Source organism: Lipophrys pholis (genome assembly GCF_963383615.2).
Source record: "Lipophrys pholis genome assembly, chromosome: 5".
Taxonomy (NCBI): domain Eukaryota; kingdom Metazoa; phylum Chordata; class Actinopteri; order Blenniiformes; family Blenniidae; genus Lipophrys; species Lipophrys pholis.
This window is the reverse complement of record NC_137628.1, coordinates 140,694-160,031: the sequence shown is the minus strand read 5'-3', so window position 1 is coordinate 160,031 and position 19,338 is coordinate 140,694. Positions and strand designations below refer to the sequence as shown.

Sequence of the window (19,338 nt, the reverse complement as noted above, 5' to 3'; positions counted from 1 at the left end):
GGTCCATCTGGTCCTCACTAGGACCTCTCCTATCACTGCCCACATGTCCTGATGCTCTGACAGCCAGACTCAGTGAAGCCATGGCCGAGGTGGAGAGTCTGAGAAGAGAGGAGAGGAATGAAGAGATGGAGAACGGAGGGCAAAGAGCACAGTGGGGGGTCTTCTGGAGGAACTGAGAGGGAAACATCTAATAAATGAAGAGCTGGAAGAGAATATGTCATATAATATGGAATAATAGATAAATGTGTCACAATAAATAAATATGTAATAGGTAAATATCTAACTAGTATTTTCTATGTAATATTAAAGGTAACTATGTACAAATAAATGAAAGTATAATAGGTAAATATGTTATTGTGTGTAAATATGTTAAAACAAATCTACATTTGTTACACAAAAAAGTTATAACTTTATAATGTACATGTTCATTGTACATAAATGTCCCATTGTGTGTAAATAAAGACTTTACATATTGTTGTCATGGCTCCATCATGTTGCTGCTCTAAAAGGAGAGGACAGCGTCCCAATGTCCCGTCTGCAGACTGCTTCCATTTCCTCTCTAGACTTTCTATAAGTATGCTACATTAAATAAATAAATGAAATAATTTTTAATTTAATGAATTAAAAATTAAAGCAATGATTCTTCAGTCCTGTAAATGTATATTTGCCTGGTTTTCTTCAGAAAACACGTCGCTGTCAAACAGACTTGTTTAGGCTGACGGGGCAGACTTGCCCCTCACAAGATGGCGGCCGCTCTGACGTATCGGAGCGGTGGGCGGAGACAGGCTGCGCGGCGTCTAGTGTTTATGTCTATGTTTTTTGTTTGCAGATTGGTACCTCTCGTTTGAGTAACTATGGTTAACTGGGCGGGGCTTGTCATCCAGTCGACCAATCAGAAGGGAGACTGGACAGGGGACCGTATAATGACGTCACCACTTTTGTTGGAGGCAAAGAAACAAAACAAGAAGGAACCTTGAAGGTAAGCACCTTGCATGCAATCTGCTCTCCAATGTAAGTTTTTAAAGGACTGTTTCGGTGTTTTCACTACTTGTTTTGTGTTTCTAACTGCACCATGAAAGTATATAAGCGTTTGGTTCCGTGAGTTCTGAGCGGGTTCGCGATGTTTGTTTCACGACACGGAGACTCCCTGAGTGAAGGGCCACATGGTGTTAGATAACCCGGGGCTGTACGGTAATACGGTCAGATCACCGCCTGCTCAGAGGGACTAACTCCCACAGAAGCGAGTGTTTTCCTCGAGGATTAACGATCCGCTGTCGCCGTTCGCAGGGAGCGTCTGGAGCGTTGGAGCGACTCGACCGACCGTCAGGAATGTCATCCAGCAGCGACAGACTCAGCCACTTTAAAAACAACAGCAAAGATGCCAACGTAAGCACCCGGGATCCATCGTGACTGAAACGACGGGCTGCGAAGCTGCATCGAGCTTCACGGTATCCCTCCTCGTGTTGTTGTTTTCAGGCGCTCAGGCGCAGGAGAGCGGAAGTCAACGTGGAGCTGCGAAAAGCAAAGAAAGACGATCAGATCCTGAAGAAGAGGAACGTGCAAAGCCCCTTGGAGGATCCGACCTTCCCTCTGCAGGACCCGGGCACTGGTGCAGAGGTAGCCGCAGCTCGGGCCTCCACTGACGGATACACAGTGAACACACGTTCAATTCAACTTTATTTATAAAGCACTAAATACAACACAGTCATTTCTAGGAGCTTTTCGCAGAGAAAAGAGAAAAACCAACGAATCCACATGAGCAGCAGATTGATTTGGACTGTGGAAAGAAAAACTCCTCAAACAGGATGAACCTTTGTAGAACCAGAGTCAGAGGTGGAGGGGGGGGGGGGGGGGGGTAGAGGAGAGGAAATGATAGGATAGACAGATAGAGAGATGGGGGGGGGGGGGGGGGGGGGTAGAGGAGAGGAAATGATAGGATAGAGAGATGGGGGGGGGGGGGGTAGAGGAGAGGAAATGATAGGATAGACAGAGGGGGGGGGGGGGGCAAGAAACATTGTGTTGCATTGTGTTTTCCTCGTTACTGACATTGGATCGCACTGGTCAAAGGTCAGTGAAAATCTTGAGCTCCTAAAAACTGTTTGAAAGGAGTGTAAACTTTATATTAGAAATAAACAGTTGGTGTGTAAACCTGCAGTAAGTTACATTGCCCCACTTGAATACATGTCAATGATATCAGGTTTACAAGTAAATGTTGTAAGAATTGTAAATTCCACAACATGCCACTTTGTGTTTTCTACTACAATTTGCCCGTTATTTTGGTTCCAGATATCTTGGAGTTCAGTTTGTGAAATCAGTGTCAAATTCAAAAGATATATCATGAACTTTTCCTGGAAAAAACCTCCCATCAGACATGGTATTAATTTGTAAGCTTGTTAAACTGCCTATATTTTTTTTCAAACATATTGAGTTGTGGCTTTCAGTCTCGTTAAAATGTTGATTATCATCACCTTTCAAAGTGATGGTAAGTTATCTTTTATTTACTGTGTGCGTCCTCATCTGCTCCTGCTCTATCTCCAACATCTCACACTGCTGCAGTGCAGACCAGTGTGGGCTCTACTTTAAACTGCTCCAGAACTGATTCAAGTCATTTCTGCTGTTTTTCTAACTTTGTTATTTAGCCTGTAAATGATATGATAATAAATAATCTACTATTATACCTAACTGAACCCAATCCACTGACAGTGTTTCCTTTCATGTCAGTTTATTGTTTTTTCATCCACTGGTTATTACGAGCTTCCTGACTGCTAATCTCTTCCTATTTCTGGATCCACAGTCTCCTCACCAATGCGCCGTTGAAATGATCGTCAGTTGTGTAAACAGTGAAAATCCTGAATTTCAGCTGCAGGCGACACAGGCAGCCAGGTAAAAATTATACATTTCAAAGTACCTTTGAATTTAAATCTTTCTCTTTTCCTTTCTTTTTTTATATATTTGTATGTTCGAAATAAAGTTTCATTCACACCTAACATAAAAAGGTCAAAACATTTCGATATAATGGAATTTTCCTGCCTTTGTTGTTGTTTTGGGATTTTGTGTTTAATGTAGGAAAGAAGCATGTCTTTCACATCTTATTCGGTTTCTTTTTAGTTCATAAGCACATTTGAATGATTGGTTATTTGTTAATTTTTACTGTGAAGAACTGTGTTCTGCCCCCAGATCTATTAAACACAATATTCTGCTTGATTTGGGATTTGATGCAGCAAATCTTTACATTGCTGCACCGCTTTTTCTGTGACTTGATGGAGCTCTTTTGTTCCCCTGACATGCAGAAAGCTCCTGTCCAAAGAGGGGGATCCACCTATCAGCAGTATCATCGCTGCTGGCCTCATCCCCAAGTTTGTTGGTTTTCTGGCCTTGTCTGCATGCCCACCCCTGCAGTTTGAGGCAGCCTGGGCGCTGACTAACATCGCCTCAGGAACCTCAGACCAGACTGCAGCTGTGGTGGAAGGTGGGGCCATACCAGCCTTCATCCGTCTGGTAGCATCACCACACCAGCACGTCAGCGAGCAGGCCGTCTGGGCCTTGGGGAACATTGCAGGTACTGTTGGCAAATGAAACCCGGATTAACTTGTTGTTGTTAGATTGCTTAGTTCTGCACTATAAAATAGTTTAGTGTGTCCGCTTCGGAAATGGTGACACCAAGATGTGTAGTGGATTGTTTAGTACAACTAAGCTACATTTGTATTTGAGTCTGAGGTATTATTTGTGTTTAAATCATGTAGAAGTTCTGTCTTAAAGTAGAACGACATTTCAGTGTGCCTTAGAAATTGTCAAATATATTCAGACTTTTTCTTTGAAACAATCTACACTGGTTTAATTTACTAATTATAATGACACACTGCACTTTTCTGGACACTCCAAGACGCTTTACATTGCATTATTCATTCACTCCGTTCTGGATTTAGTTCAACTCTATTCTCTCCCCTTTTTCTTGAGAGAGGTACCAGTAAATGTTGTTCTTCTCATTTCCTAAATGTAGGCGATGGATCCTATCACAGAGATCTAGTAATCAAACACGGTGGGCTCCCACCACTTCTGGACTTACTGAGCACCGGGGACCTGTCTGCATTTTCTGTAGGTTTTTATGAACTGGCTTCTTTTGCAATGGACGGTAACTCGTGTTCTGTGCACTTGATCTAAAATAACAGTGTTGGCTTTAGAGTTCTTAACAATGTTGTAATAGTTGTTTACTATAAAGTTTAAAACATTTCATATTGGGACAGCATATGGTTGTTAGGAATTCCCTGATGGCTAAATGTATAAGATAATTAAAGACAAGAAAATCCCATTGATAATAAACAAGCATTTTTGTTATGTATTTATTGACTAAAGGTGGACACCAGATGCTCTTTATTCTTGTCTAAAAGTTCACATTAGCAATTTATTTTAGTTGTAGAACTTCTAAGAAGTCTACTGAAACTTTAGGTCCCCAAAATGTGGAAATGTCACAGATTAACGTCTTCACACTGTGAATATTACATGACACCTATCATGGTGTGACAGGTTGTTCTTAAAATAACACTCGGTTATTAAATCCTCTGTACCAGACTGGCTACCTGCGCAATTTGGCCTGGACGCTTTCCAATCTGTGTCGGAACAAGAATCCGGCGCCTCCCCTGGGCGCCGTGCAGGAGCTGCTTCCTGCCCTGGTGCGCCTCCTGCACCATGATGACATGGAGGTTCTGGCAGACTCCTGCTGGGCTGTGTCCTATCTGACTGATGGGTCCAACGAGAGGATCGAGGTGGTGCTGCAGTCTGGCCTGGTGCCACGTCTGGTCCAGCTCCTGGCCTGTGAGGAGCTCTCCATAGTGGTATGAACTGGTATTCAGGCCTCAGTTTGCCCTCATAATGAAGTCTGATCAAAGTCGCACTGCAAAAGTCATACGAATATTTATGGTTTGTCTTAAGTGTTACAACCTATCTAATTGTCACTGAAGTTCATACTCTAATCTCCTTTAGTTGGCTATGAGTCTGATGATAAGGCCCATGATTCTCTTTGCATTACCTGTATGTTCCATATTGATTTCAGCCCAAACAGAAATTGGGGTCTTTTGAGAGTCTGACTACTTCCCCTGATCTTAATATATCTTTTATGGCCGTTTGCTGAATTAAGATCAGAAATCCACTAAAATTCAACCATGATATTATATTGGAGAATCATAGTGTTCTCACGTATCATCACCCTCCCCCTTTCATATTATTACTCTCAAAAACAATTGACTTGCTCTTCTTTGGACTCCCAGACTCCGACCCTGCGATCACTTGGCAACATCGTGACTGGAACCGATGAACAAACCCAGTGTGTGCTGAACACAGGTGCCCTGGCAATGTTCCCCATGCTGCTGCAACACCACAAGCCCAACATCCAGAAAGAAGCAGCCTGGACCCTGTCCAACATCACCGCTGGCAAGGACACACAGATTCAGGAAGTTATCAATGCAGGCCTGATCCCCCACTTGGTGGAGACCCTCCAAACGGTCAGAAAATATCACACCATGTATACTTGAGGTTCTGTGTAGAATATACAACAAGTGGGATTTAGTCTTGACATTAATAGATTAAAAAGTCTTGATTCTTGTCTTTTCATAATGATATTGATGCTCTGCCCTAAGTTTTATTTTATTTTAGTTTGTTCAAATAGAAACCATTAGCTCAGCTGATTTAGTTTTTCAACGTTTAAACGGCTGCCGTCAGCTGACCACAGATTGAGAGATGCCTCAAATGACCCTGCAAAAACTGGCTAAAATGTTGAAATTTTCCAAAGGAAAACGGTCCAATGGCCACTTATTATATGTGCAATAACAGCGTTTGAAGAAGTGGAAGCATCAGAAGCTTGTTCAACACAGCCAATTGAACAGGAAATCTAAAAGGGAAACACACAGTGGATTTAGGTCGACCCAGTGGACTTTTTGGTCTGACTGCGTTGGATTGAAAGTAAAACTAAACTCTTGCCTGAAGCTTTATAGCGAATTACCACACATCATACAAGATCAACGTCGTCGCTTCCGTTCGGTGGTGCGGTTTAAAATCGAGGGGTAGCGGGGGCCCAGGCGTTCTACTGCTGCCAAGCTGTAGAACCCCTAAAGCGGCTTACCGCCTCAAGACCCTGCGTGACTAGGTGTGGTTAAAATTGTGGGCGGTGCAAAGTCGGGGGAGGAGCCAGACCGCAGTTAAGTAGCCTGGACCCCCCCACCCTAGGCACTGCCCCACTGTTCCCTATTGTAGAGTGAGATATGGTAGGGGGGTTGAGAGGAAAGGAGGTCCCCCCGTCGCTAGGACCAGCCACAGGTATGGTCCAGCTGGACCCCCCCCGTCAATTCTTATCCAACGTCGTCACTTCCGTCATCAAATGGTGTATATATTTTTGGATACGTGGGCGTGTGTATGTATATAGGGATATTGGTTATGTATGTGATTGTACAAAATATTTGAATGTCACATGCCTGAAATGAATTTATTAAAAAATAAAATAAAATGTAGAAGACGTGGCCTCTATTGGTTTTCTAACAGGCGTCTGGAGCTCTGCTGTTTGCTCTTTGTCACTGCTGAGCCGCACAGGATTGATTCTGGAAATTGTGATCAGTACCGCCGTGCTTAATAATAGTGAATCAATTGATTTATTTATTTTAAGATAACTTTGAAATATTTGATGGATTGCTGATTCCTGTGGGTTTGATGAATACAAAGTCATAATTCCTTTTATCACTAGACATTCCTTAAAACCTCTCGTCTGTTTCTTTAGGGAGAGTTCAAGACCCAGAAGGAGGCTGTGTGGGCCATCACCAATTTCACCAGCAGTGGAACAATTGAGCAAGTGGCTTACCTCGTCCAGTGCAATGTGCTTGGACCGCTTCTCAGGCTTTTGACATGTAAAGAGAGCAAGATGGTCCTGATCATCCTGGAAGCACTCTTCAATATATTACAGGTACACTGACCATTAAATCCCCAGAAGTGATTCATACTTGATGGCAGCAGGTGGTGCAGAGCAGGAAGATCCACTATCAGACATCCTGAAGGAAGGTACACAGAGAGACGCATAAAATGAGTGACATGCAATCGTGACGAATGAACTTATGATGAATGGGGAAACAGAGAAAAGTCATTGCATTAAAGAAGGTCTCCCAGCAGTTTAACCTTACTGCAGATTAACTGGGAAATGAAGGCGATTTGTAACTAGGCTTTTTCAGCATTTTAAGCTTGATCTCAAATTGTTTTAGCCTCCCTGATTCCAAAGGGCGGGAGCCTGATCGATGGATACGACTTCTACTGGACTAATGGTGCTTCATCTGTAATACTTGGCTGAATATAAATAACTAACACTTATTTAAAGGATCCTTTTTACATCTCTGACAGACAACTGTGGCTAAGGATATTTATGGACAAAAAAAGGTGCAAAAATGAAAGCAGTCAACTGAAGGGCTGGAATATTTCGACTGTTGATAAGATTGTTTTGCTCTTCTGCACAGATGGCCAGCAAAACTGGTGATCTGGAGAAACTGTGCCTGATGATCGAGGAGCTGGATGGCTTAGACAAGATCGAGGCACTGCAGTTCTTCGGCAGTGAAGCGGTGTACAAGTCTGCTCTGAACATTATAGACAGATTCTTCTCTGAAGAGGTAAGTGTGCATCATGATAAAATTAGAAAACACCTTGAACATTGTCATTGTATTTCTTTTAAATATGTTTCCTTCATAATAATGCATACTGAGCACTAAACTGTCAAAGTTGCCACTCCATCCACACTGAGGAACTACATACAGTAAATAGGTGCTTGATCAGTGTATTTTTTCTTGGATAAAAACCATAATCCTTGAATCCTTCTCCATGCATGCCTTGATTTGTCCATCATCTCTTCCAGGGTGAAGACGACTCTGTTGTTCCAGACACCGGTGCAGAATGCTATGCCTTCCAGAGCCCCGAGGACCAAAGTACTTTCCAGTTTTAACACATCCAGTTTCCTCTCTGTATCATCCATCCATCCCTCCATCTTCTATCCTGCTTACCCAGTTCAGGGTCGCAGGGTGCTGGAGCCAATCCCAGCCTGTGACAGACATGCAGCCTGTCCAGGGTGTACCCTGCCCTCGCCCACAGTAGATCTCTGTATCATACAAGATTAATGTTCTTAGTTTGTGGTGTTTTTGTACTTTTTTGTTGTTGAAAACTTTGTACACAAAAGTTCAAAAACAAAATATCTGTGTGTCAGGAAAATATTTGTAAATAAATTCTAATATGTTCCATTTCACTGTGCATCCACCACGAGGTGATTTGTGTGAGCCTGCACTGGTTTGCTCATACATCTACAAGCAGGGGACTAAAGCCCAACATGTTAAAAGGCATTATATTATCTTTAAAATGTTTTCAGTTGGCATTTGCAACAGCACAGTAATGTCAATGACATTCAGGGTTTAGATGAGCGTCTGATCTCAATTTGTGCAGGTTCAGCATACTGTCAGAAGGTGGCAGCATCTCCATGCTACGGATCTTCTCACTTAACTGAAATCTGATCGTTTAATTGCAAGGATTTCTTGTGCTTCTTACAAGAATATATGCTGCTGCTATTCTACGAACTCTTTTTTCTTGGGTCTCTGAACCAGCATCAAGACAGGTTAGAGTTAAAATAGAAACATGCACAATCACCCAATTACTCAGTCACACCTACAGTTATTTATATAACTGTTCATACAGCTTTAGTTGGGTTCTGTTGTTCTCTATCATTGTAAGAGCGCTTTGAGATGTTTGTTGATGTGATTTAGCGCATTACAAATAAAATTTTATTGAATTGAAAAATTATTTAATTATTAATATTATTCATTTATTCTAAAACCTCAAACTAATTTCAATGCATCTAAATTGTGGAAACATCATTCTAATAGACATAGGTTGGCCTGTTTGTTCGAAAAATATCAGTTTGTATTGACAGAAAAGAGCGTTAATGTGTATTTTTTTCATATTGGTGTTTCACATTTTACTGAAACGTATCCCATCTCCATGTTTTATTTACCCTAAACAATATTTTCAACATTGTTATTTTCATGATAACACATAACAATACAAGCTGCTTGAAAAAAATCTTGTACTCAACACTTCTGTATTTCTCAGTGATTACATTTTTTTTTTTAAATTGATGTGGTTATTTAAAAGCAACAAAAAACTAGGGACTAGAAAACAGGAAAAAAAACTAGATTTGTTACAACAAAAATTAGTGCTGCAACATTTTTAATAGATGTTAAAAGAAATAATTTGCAATATCCAATACAGTTTAGCCTCAGAAAAAGCTTCATCCAATCTTATTTTATTTAGAGAGTGTATATAAATACACATTGCAAGATACAAAGCGTTGATGATTTTATATTAAGGGTTGGCATTATGCACACACATCAGCAACAACCAAAATATCAAGCAAGGGTTATTTCCCCCTTTCCCCCTTAAACATAAAGCGTTGCATCCACGTTAAGACAGGAAAAGACCGAATAATGAGGATCGTATGGCGCTCTATAACCAGTTAGCTGTATGTGAGTGGAGAGTGGTTTTATTGTGGAGGGGGAAGGCGGATGTGTGGGGTTGCTCCTCTCTGCTCTCGCTTCACATCAACGCCTCAAACTGGCTGAGAGCAGAGCAGCCGCCTGACTGTCCGGGCATGGAGGACAAACCCTCCACTTGACTACCCACCAGTCCTCGGCATGGTGTCCACACCTGGGATGGAGCGTCTTCTCGTCGTGTTTGTTGCGGGGAAAGTGGAGCTGTGAGGCGGTGATGACCTGCCGTGGTGATACTAGCAGCTAACGCAGCTAGCAGGGGATTGTTTCATTTGAAGAACCAGACTCGCACATACATGTATTAAGACACTTTGACTTGACTCTTCATCAAGGTGGAACATAAAGGGGCATGTCGAACCAAGGAGTTCGGAGAAATGGCCCAGTAAAGCTGCGGTTGACAGGTAAGAATTTAACCCCCCGCCTGCGAAGCGTTAGCATGTTAGCATGTTAGCGAGCGTGCTAAGAAGGGTTGCGTGGCTTTGACGCTTCTCACTTCTTGTCTGATATAAAAACGTTTTCCTTTTGATGTTGAAGTGTTTTCAAACTGATATTAAAGTTTCTATCAGCCGCACCGAGCTCCATTGTAAGTCAGCAGACATTAGCATTGTTGTTGATGTTGTCTCCTCGCTGGAGCGAGCTAACCCTCTTTGTTGTTTATCACTGAGTTTATCTCAGGAGACCTACTAACTAACCCTCTTTGTTGTTTACCACTGAGTTTATCTCAGGAGACCTACTAACTAACCCTCTTTGTTGTTTACCACTGAGTTTATCTCAGGAGACCTACTAACTAACCCTCTTTGTTGTTTACCACTGAGTTTATCTCAGGAGACCTACTAACTAACCCTCTTTGTTGTTTACCACTGAGTTTATCTCAGGAGACCTACTAACTAACCCTCTTTGTTGTTTACCACTGAGTTTGTCTCAGGAGACCTACTAACCCTAACCCTTTATTGTTTAACACTGAGTTTATCTCAGGAGACCTACTAACCCTAACCCTTTATTGTTTACCACTGAGTTTATCTCAGGAGACCTACTAACTAACCCTCTTTGTTGTTTACCACTAAGGTTATCTCAGGAGACCTACTAACCCTAACCCTTTATTGTTTAACACTGAGTTTATCTCAGGAGACCTACTAACTAACCCTCTTTGTTGTTTACCACTAAGGTTATCTCAGGAGACCTACTAACCCTAACCCTTTATTGTTTAACACTGAGTTTATCTCAGGAGACCTACTAACCCTAACCCTTTACTCTTTAACACTGAGTTTATCTCAGGAGACCTACTGACTAACCCTCTTTACTGTTTACCACTGAGTTTATCTCAGGAGACCTACTGACTAACCCTCTTTGTTGTTTACCACTGAGGTTATCTCAGGAGACCTACTGACTAACCCTCTTTACTGTTTACCACTGAGTTTATCTCAGGAGACCTACTGACTAACCCTCTTTACTGTTTACCAATGAGTTTATCTCAGGAGACCTACTAACTAACCCTCTTTACTGTTTACCAATGAGTTTATCTCAGGAGACCTACTGACTAACCCTCTTTGTTGTTTACCACTGAGGTTATCTCAGGAGACCTACTGACTAACCCTCTTTGTTGTTTACCACTGAGGTTATCTCAGGAGACCTACTGACTAACCCTCTTTACTGTTTACCACTGAGTTTATCTCAGGAGACCTACTGACTAACCCTCTTTGTTGTTTACCACTGAGTTTATCTCAGGAGACCTACTGACTAACCCTCTTTGTTGTTTACCACTGAGGTTATCTCAGGAGACCTACTGACTAACCCTCTTTACTGTTTACCACTGAGTTTATCTCAGGAGACCTACTGACTAACCCTCTTTGTTGTTTACCACTGAGGTTATCTCAGGAGACCTACTGACTAACCCTCTTTGTTGTTTACCACTGAGGTTATCTCAGGAGACCTACTGACTAACCCTCTTTACTGTTTACCACTGAGTTTATCTCAGGAGACCTACTGACTAACCCTCTTTGTTGTTTACCACTGAGTTTATCTCAGGAGACCTACTGACTAACCCTCTTTGTTGTTTACCACTGAGGTTATCTCAGGAGACCTACTGACTAACCCTCTTTACTGTTTACCACTGAGTTTATCTCAGGAGACCTACTGACTAACCCTCTTTGTTGTTTACCACTGAGTTTATCTCAGGAGACCTACTGACTAACCCTCTTTACTGTTTACCACTGAGTTTATCTCAGGAGACCTACTGACTAACCCTCTTTGTTGTTTACCACTGAGTTTATCTCAGGAGACCTACTGACTAACCCTCTTTGTTGTTTACCACTGAGGTTATCTCAGGAAAACTACTTCACCTTGGGAGTTCTGGGCTCATGATCCGTCCCTTCAGTCTACAGTGCTGTGATGTGTGTCCATTATTACTTGTATCGGTAATAAACCCTGCTTACTAGTTATCTAAAGGGAGAGGGTTGTGGTGAATCCTCACACTCATCACAATAATCTAGAACAACCCATAATTCCTTAAGAATTCAGTACCAGGGAAATGTGACAACATAGAAGAAACCACCAGGTCTTATCAAATGCATCGTTTATAATATCTGCTGCTCTCTTATTAAAACCCACTGCATCTAAAAGGCAGTTTATTTGGTAGGTGGTACATCTTTAGTTCACTTTGACAGTCAAGGGGCAAGTGCAGTGGATTTCTAATAAAGTATAGCCATAAGTGAGATCAGCCCATCTGACAGTCATCGATTTCTCGAATTCTTTAGAGAAACTTCTCTAGGTCCGTTGATCAATAGGCAGAATCCCATCTATTGATAGAATTATAAATTCATACGGTCCTCGGTATTACTGAGTAATGTCTAATGTGTCATTTCAAAATGTCCCAAATGAATGTTCAGCTGACGTGAGAGTTTTTTGATGATTCAATTTGAATTCACCAAAGCACCTGGAAACGTCTTGTGCACTGTCATTTAGGGGAAGACGTCTCCCAAATGTATCATCAAGGCAAGGCCAAGCTTATTTTTTCCACTACGTTTAAGGAACAAGGAAATTCAGTGTCTGGAATCATTAATGATAGGTGATCATTAAGAACATGTTTTAATACGATAGTGGAGCCAAATCATGACACTAAAATGTTGCTTGCAGGAAAAAAGACCAGCCAGATCCCCCCCTTTCTTTCTTCAAAATATTAATCTATTTGTATGTTAAATAGGTATGACCAAACAAAAGAGCAGAAAAGCCAACTGTCACTCCATGTTAGGAGCTATTTTAGATCTGTTTTTAGTAAGAAATTACTACAACTCTGGTGAAATTTTAGTTTGAACTATTTTGACATGCTACGTTATTTTTAATTGGCTGTGTGCTACAGGTAAACAACATGTTCATTCACCTATTAAAGGTAGGATTATTATGTGAGAAATCAATACTCAAATCCACCTAGTTGACCTTCCAGCTCACCTGCTCTGCTTCCTTCCCCCCCCCCCCCCCCCCCCCCCCCCATGTGAGGAATGGTTTTAAATGGGCTGCAGTGGTCTTCAGACAGAATCCCAGGAATGTGAAACCTCAGAGAGTCATAGACACATTCTCTGTCCTTCACTAGAGAGAGGACAGTGTGTGCATTATGGCAGAAGAGACATTGGCATTGGCAGGGAGTATAGAATGACCAGAGCTGCTGCAAACACAGTGACGATCAGTGATGCAAAGCCTTCATTCAGACTTGTGCATTCACTGCTCACGTTACACGTGCCTTCGGTTGTAGCCACATGTGATTTATGTGTCTGAGACTGTGTGCATTTAGAGCTAACGTTGCATACCGGTCCGGTTTTACTCTGTCTGCTCTGTGGTCTTATAGTTTCTTTTTCTGTCAGGAAGAACAAGAAAATGGTGAGAAGAGGTAGTTAACCCAGCCTGAACTGAGGATATACCTGTGTGCCTTTCCATGGAGGAAATGTCACATTTTCTCTCATGTAAATCAGCAGCTGACTTTCATTAACCAAGCATCTGTGACACAATAGCATCATGAGATTTTTTTTATTCATTTCACTGGATTTCATCCTCAGTCTCTCCGTCTTGCTATCTGCACGCCTGCAGCAACTGGCATCAGTAGAACAAACTTGAAATCAGATTATTTCGAAAAGATTTGCTTGTGCTGGTTTTGTTACGCAGGCCATCTGTTTTTTTTTCTGGCTTAAAGAGTCAGCGCATCAGGTCATATCAAAACAAAGGGTTTATACTGAATAGGTCTCTGACATTTTTTTTTTTAAACAGAATTTTGCAGGCATTCTTGTGTCAGTTTAATAAATGCTGAAGTTAAAGTTTTTACTGTTGTCTTGGTGTGGCCATGCATCACAGCAGAAGTCCTCTCAAGGCTAATCATTGGCAGGGTGCTGTCGCCGGTCATGCTTACGCCTTCTTCCAGATGGGGAAATTGACCCCTGTTGAGGCTCTGGCTTTGCTTTATTTAAACTTTGGCTTTGTCTGCCCCTAATCTGTGTTTTATCTGAAATTAATCACAGACTTCAGTTAAAGCTGAGGATGAAAACCACCTTATTGATGATGCTGATGCAAAGCAATGCTGAGCTCAAGAGGGTTTTGTTGTTGTTGTTGTGTTATTGCCATGCAGTAAAATAAAATAAATCTGGTCTGGTTTGAAATGAGCTCCCACCAAACTTGTCAAACTTTTTCATTCAACGAGTGAGTCACAGCAAGGGCTTTTGCTGGGATCTCCTCGTGTCACAGCAATGAATTACGTAAGGTGGATTTACTCACTCTGCAGGATTTTGACTGTATTCATCCCACATTATGCAGCACCATCCTTATTTTTTTTAACACAGCTGTAACTCCTCAGGTTTATATGAGATAGCTGCTCTTTGATGCTTCAATTTATAAAAATAGTTGGAAACAAACAGTTTAGCCATTCCAATAGAGAACCAATCATGGATTTCCAGAGTTGTAGGGGCAGGCTATAGTGTACAGCCTGTCTCTTGAGGTGTGCGATTTACTAAAATTGAACATGAACCAAGTGTTTTCCCTCAGTTTCCTCCACTGAGTGGGACCTGGAGTTCCTCAGAGGTGAAAGACACGAGATGTGCAAGTGGAAGAATCCATCTCTCTCTCTCCCTTTCAAATATGGCCTGTTGGCTGCTCGGTGCTGTGAGGAAGAGAAGCTGTCTATGTGATCCATTTCCTCCATTAGTCTCCAGTTGGCACACAGTGAGCAGGGAACAACTGGAAGAATCATCTCAGGATCCTTCCTGTTCTCTATGAGCGTGTGACGTTCAGGCGAGCGAGGAAACTGGTGTGAATATTTTTCTTCTGCTGTCATAGGTTCTGTGTGTGTGAATGTCGTTCTTGCATTTGAGGACCTGTTTGCTCATGTGTGTTGAAAGGGGAGGAAGCCAGGAAGCTGCTGATTAAGATAAAGATCCAGTCTTAGTTCCAGGCCCAGCATTGCCACGGGGGCTCGAGTGCACTTCAGGGAAGTCATCAGACCAACTGTCTCAGCATTCAGCTCTCAGACAATATGCACACATTTATCAGCTTGTAAACAAGTGAAAGTCGAGTTTTTGTAACTTCCACACGCGTGTTGATCCTCTCCAGGATGTACTGTCCGCACACAATGTAGAGCTAAATTTAGCTCATCATTTTCCTAAAATATTAGGGCTGAATGTTGCAAAGGGAGTGTACAACAGTGACACTGAGAAACAGACTGCAGTTGTTTAATTTCTAATTTATGACTTACATGTGAGTTTGCAAGATATTTGTGTTATCGATAAGCTTTACTCCCTTATAAGATTAAAATTTATTCACAAATGTGTTTTTAATCTTGCGAAATATGAAATATTTACTAATCTCTTGGGTCATATGCTTGATTGGTTAAAGCCAGCCCATACTATCCTATTATACACTGATCCACCACAATATTATGGCCACTGATGCATCAAGTGGATAATTTATCATGGCACCTATTAGTGGGTGAAATGTATTGGGATGCAAAGTAAATATTCTGTCTTTCAAATTAATTTACCAGTAAGTGTAAAGATTTGAAGTGAGTCTGTTAAGACTGGCTATTGGGGGTTTCTGAAGTTGCAGCTTTTAATTGGGCATTCTGCAGCAGTCAGTATCCATCAAAGATGATCCATGGAAGGAAACTCAGTGATTCAGCATCTTCCATTGATGTACGTGGGTGAGTGAAAGAGCCTGTGGGCTCAGATGTAAGAGTCTACTGCAGGCCAGATATTGGCAGAAGTTCCTTCATGTGGGGATGATATTCCTGAAAACATTTTCACTTGCAGTTTTATTGTGCATCTCGCAGCATTACTTGAATGTAGGTGGTTACATCTTGATAGTCACAATAAACCACTACTGGTAGTGTGATGATTTGATTAATATGAATGCTGGTGGTATGATTTGATTTCTTACGTCTTTGTGGTTTATTTTCCATGCCCCCCACCTTCCTCCTTAAACATTACAGAATCTTGACAGTTGAACTGTTCACCAGAGTCGGTGTTTATGATTCATCAGCACGCATTTCATGTGAGTCATACAGTCGGGTGTTTTTTGTGGAGCTTACTGCTTTTTTGTGTGCTTGGAACCAGTTTAACCAGCCTGACCCAGTTATGAGACGATTAAATCCTCATTCAAATTGAAGATTCTTGTACAAATCTGTTCGAAGATACTCAGCTGTCCCTATGATTGTTTAAATGTGCCACACCACCGACATAAAGTCATCACATCAATGATAAACTGGCACACATGCTCTGCAGAAGATTGCTTATTAACCTAAACTACCTGGGCATTTAGATGAATGCAAGCCTTTTCTACCACAGTGGGAAATGATTGTTTTCTTTCCAGAGGTCAGTGCTGCAGTTTGACTGAGCAGTCCAGTTGCTCTTTGAGGGTTTGCTGCTTACATCAGAGTCAGTGTGCACAGAAGTGTGTTCACGACTACCTGCCTGCTCATCTCCATACGTTTCCTCATTATGAAACGAGACACTTCCACCTCACCCACCTGTCATTTTATTTGATCAACATCAAATGGAGACGGGCGTTGTCTCACAGCTTCAATGAAGGACTGTGTTTTGGTTCATTTATATGTTTGCTGCACACACACAAGAGAAAGAGTCGAGCACTCTAGTAGATCTGTTTCTTGTTTGGTGGTCTCTGTGTGTTACTTTATGTGCTTCAGATTTGCCATTTTTCACTTGACCTGTCAAAACAAGAGAGCAGCCCATGTGTGTAGCCCCCTAACCTCACCCCTATGCCCCTCAGCCCTTCTGTTGTCTCTCCCCCCGTCAGCTTGTGCCTTGCTTGCCCTTTTCTCATATATGATCACTGAACTTCTGACAACACATTCAAATCCTTAATGGCTACTTGTCTTGTAAGACAGACAGAACATCTCCCATTCTCTTACCCGCTTCACATAAACAAAATCTGGAGTTGTGAATCTCAAGTTGTCAGACAAAATCCATTTTTCTTTTGTTTTGGTTTTTTACATGCTCGTCTTGAATGACTTCCACAAAGATGAAATGTTTCTGGGGCTTGTTTTGAGGTGATTCATAACATAGCTGCAGCTATAATATATTGTCTGTTGTTTGAAAGTGCATCTCCATTCAAACAGAATGATTGCATATGATCTGGCTATTATAAAGTTAAGAAATGGAAAAGTGAAAGATATTCACCCTGCAAGGTTCTTTCAAAATGTGGTTTTGATCATGCAGGTGAATTTGTACAAGTTTTGGACATGATGCTTTGTGCAAAGTTCTTGTAACGTTATCTTTTTTTTAATAAACCTCACAACAAAGCTTTTATGTTTTGTTGATGGTTTCTTTGTTGAAACAATGTAATGAATCTTATGTCATTGGAAAATTTGATTATATCCCTGTTAAAATTGTGCAAGATTAAAATGACATGTATTTGTGGGATGGGCAGCAAAGCTGAATATGTTGTTTGTTGTTTTGGCTGCCTACGGAAATAACTACATCTTCTTTATTTAATGGCCTTTGTGGTGAAAAACTCGGTGGAGGTGTTTGGTGTTGGTATTTTGCTGTTTTATGCATTGGTATAAATATTATGTCGTATAGATAGTCTGGTGCATGCTGCTTGCCAGAAATGAGACCATGCTCTGCATGTACGTGTTGAACTGGTGTGTCTGCATGTCTGCTCGATGTTGCCTGTAGCGTCTGGGGTTACTGTGTTGTGGTTGATTTATGTATTTCAGCTGAGTTTTTGTACCCAAACTTCCTCCAGCTCTGTTTAGTCTGCATCACCAGTGTATGCTTGAATTGACCACACAAGCACACACACACACACTTACACGCGGCAGGTTCTTTACACTAATTTGGTGCTCGCATGGCTGCTGTTGTCATATGGAAATGTTTACTTTCACAGTCATGCAGCTGTTCCAACTGTATTTATCAACTCCGATAGCAGGAAATGAAAGAGACGCAGATTTTTAGATGCAGCAGACCAGAAAGAAATGACAAGGCATTTTCTCCAACGCATGAGAGGTGATGTTCTTTCACATCTTAAGATGCTCCCACTACCATGTCGTTGATCATTTTATATTGCTGAAAAGAGCAAAACACACACACACACACACACACCAGTATGTGAGATGCATGCATTTCTTTAATAGGCTTTAGGACAATTACTGGTTTTCTATGGTGAGGGCCTCTGTGTTGTGACACTCTTAACATGTGATTTTGGTTTAAGCTCATTTAAACAAAAATAAACATTGAAATAATTTACCAATTCAGAGTACTTATGATAATCCGTGGTTCGGCAGTGCTGCTGTTGGCAGCCCCGTCTATCTCCATTTTCCACCACTCTGCAGACACTTTGGACGCAGTCAGTGTTGTTAGTCTAATCCAATGCTGAGTAGTAGACGGCAGGAATTTGGCGACAGCTGTTTTATAACCACATTATAACTTGTGACTTTGACGATTGATATTTTCTAGAATCGCATTTGGATTTGTGACAGAAAGACAGCTGACCTAAATCTAAGGTCTCAATTCCAAAATGTTTTCCTGACTCTAATAGTATTGTTTCACCTGTGGTAGGAACTTTTTCATTTTTTCAGTGTTTCTGTGACAGATTAATATGGGCAAAATTGTTTTTGGGTCAATTTCAATTTGGCTTTTATTGTTGCAGTCTTGCACATAGAGATTTATCAACCATATCTTCTATAGTTTGTTTATTTTTCTTCAAAGTAAATGAAAATCTTTTGAGTGTAGTTAGCAGTTAATCGTTTTGGAGACTGGGTTATTATATATATATATATATATATATATATATGGTGGATTTCTCTATTAGGTTTGGCACATTTAATGTGTTAAAGCAGACACTTAACAACATTTGCTGAGGATCGACGTCATCTGTGTGCAGCTGGTCGACCCTTCATGAACTCAAGATTAATGGCACATGAAATGTAATCAAGCTTCTTTGACTGGTTGAGAAAGGTTGCCGTTAAAAATGACTTTTACACGGGTGACGTTTCGGCTTAGCATGTCGACAGAACACCGTGTTGGGAGAAGAATGTTGCGTGTATGAAGTCTGTGTGATGCAGTGATGAAATCTCACAGGGCAGTGCCAATCCCATAACTCAAGCAGTCTGCAGCCATGACCTGCATTTTACCTCCTAACACAGGGAGCTGGCATATTTTCTACTGGATCAAAGAGGTGAAAGTCACAGCACCATGACTCAGACGAGCCAAACACAAATCCTGCAGTTATGGTCTTGTTGTATGAAAGTAGTACGTAAAGGATGCTGTTGCCTTTGTCAAACTTATTTGTT

General features: G+C 41.3%; 2 protein-coding genes across 4 annotated transcripts in view; both read left to right on the top strand.

The window, feature by feature from the left end:
• The first annotated feature begins 905 nt into the window (after nt 1–905).
• On the top strand, nt 906–8,803 carry LOC308109502 (importin subunit alpha-1-like). Of its 2 annotated transcripts, none has more exons than XM_080463092.1 (11): nt 906–979; nt 1,288–1,386; nt 1,477–1,617; nt 2,795–2,883; nt 3,291–3,559; nt 4,001–4,095; nt 4,569–4,832; nt 5,265–5,498; nt 6,764–6,946; nt 7,488–7,637; nt 7,880–8,803. In XM_080463092.1, exons 2-11 carry the CDS (start codon nt 1,330–1,332, stop codon nt 7,964–7,966), a joined length of 1,569 nt encoding a protein of 522 aa, XP_080319218.1. In that variant the 5' UTR covers nt 906–979; nt 1,288–1,329; the 3' UTR covers nt 7,967–8,803. The 2 variants fall into 2 exon arrangements, with proteins under 2 accessions (XP_080319218.1, XP_080319219.1); XM_080463093.1 differs by lacking the exon at nt 906–979 and adding an exon at nt 1,165–1,191.
• A 788-nt stretch (nt 8,804–9,591) lies between these two features.
• The window catches only part of LOC308109621 (E3 ubiquitin-protein ligase SMURF2-like), an 85,268-nt gene continuing 75,521 nt past the window's right edge, over nt 9,592–19,338 (top strand). The window contains exon 1 of one of the 2 annotated variants that reach the window (XM_080463315.1): nt 9,592–9,958. In XM_080463315.1, coding sequence (XP_080319441.1) covers nt 9,907–9,958 — 52 coding nt within the window. In that variant the 5' untranslated portion in view covers nt 9,592–9,906. The remainder of the gene's footprint in view (nt 9,959–19,338) is intronic. The other variant, XM_080463316.1, reaches the window with a different exon arrangement.

Bases quoted from the DNA above. Each gene is read 5' to 3' on its own strand.
- LOC308109502 (XM_080463092.1), top strand. From the start codon at position 1,330: ATGTCATCCAGCAGCGACAGACTCAGCCACTTTAAAAACAACAGCAAA. The intron at 1,387-1,476 runs GTAAGCACCCGG...TGTTGTTTTCAG, and splicing joins ACAACAGCAAAGATGCCAAC to GCGCTCAGGCGCAGGAGAGC. The intron at 2,884-3,290 runs GTAAAAATTATA...CCTGACATGCAG, and splicing joins CAGGCGACACAGGCAGCCAG to AAAGCTCCTGTCCAAAGAGG.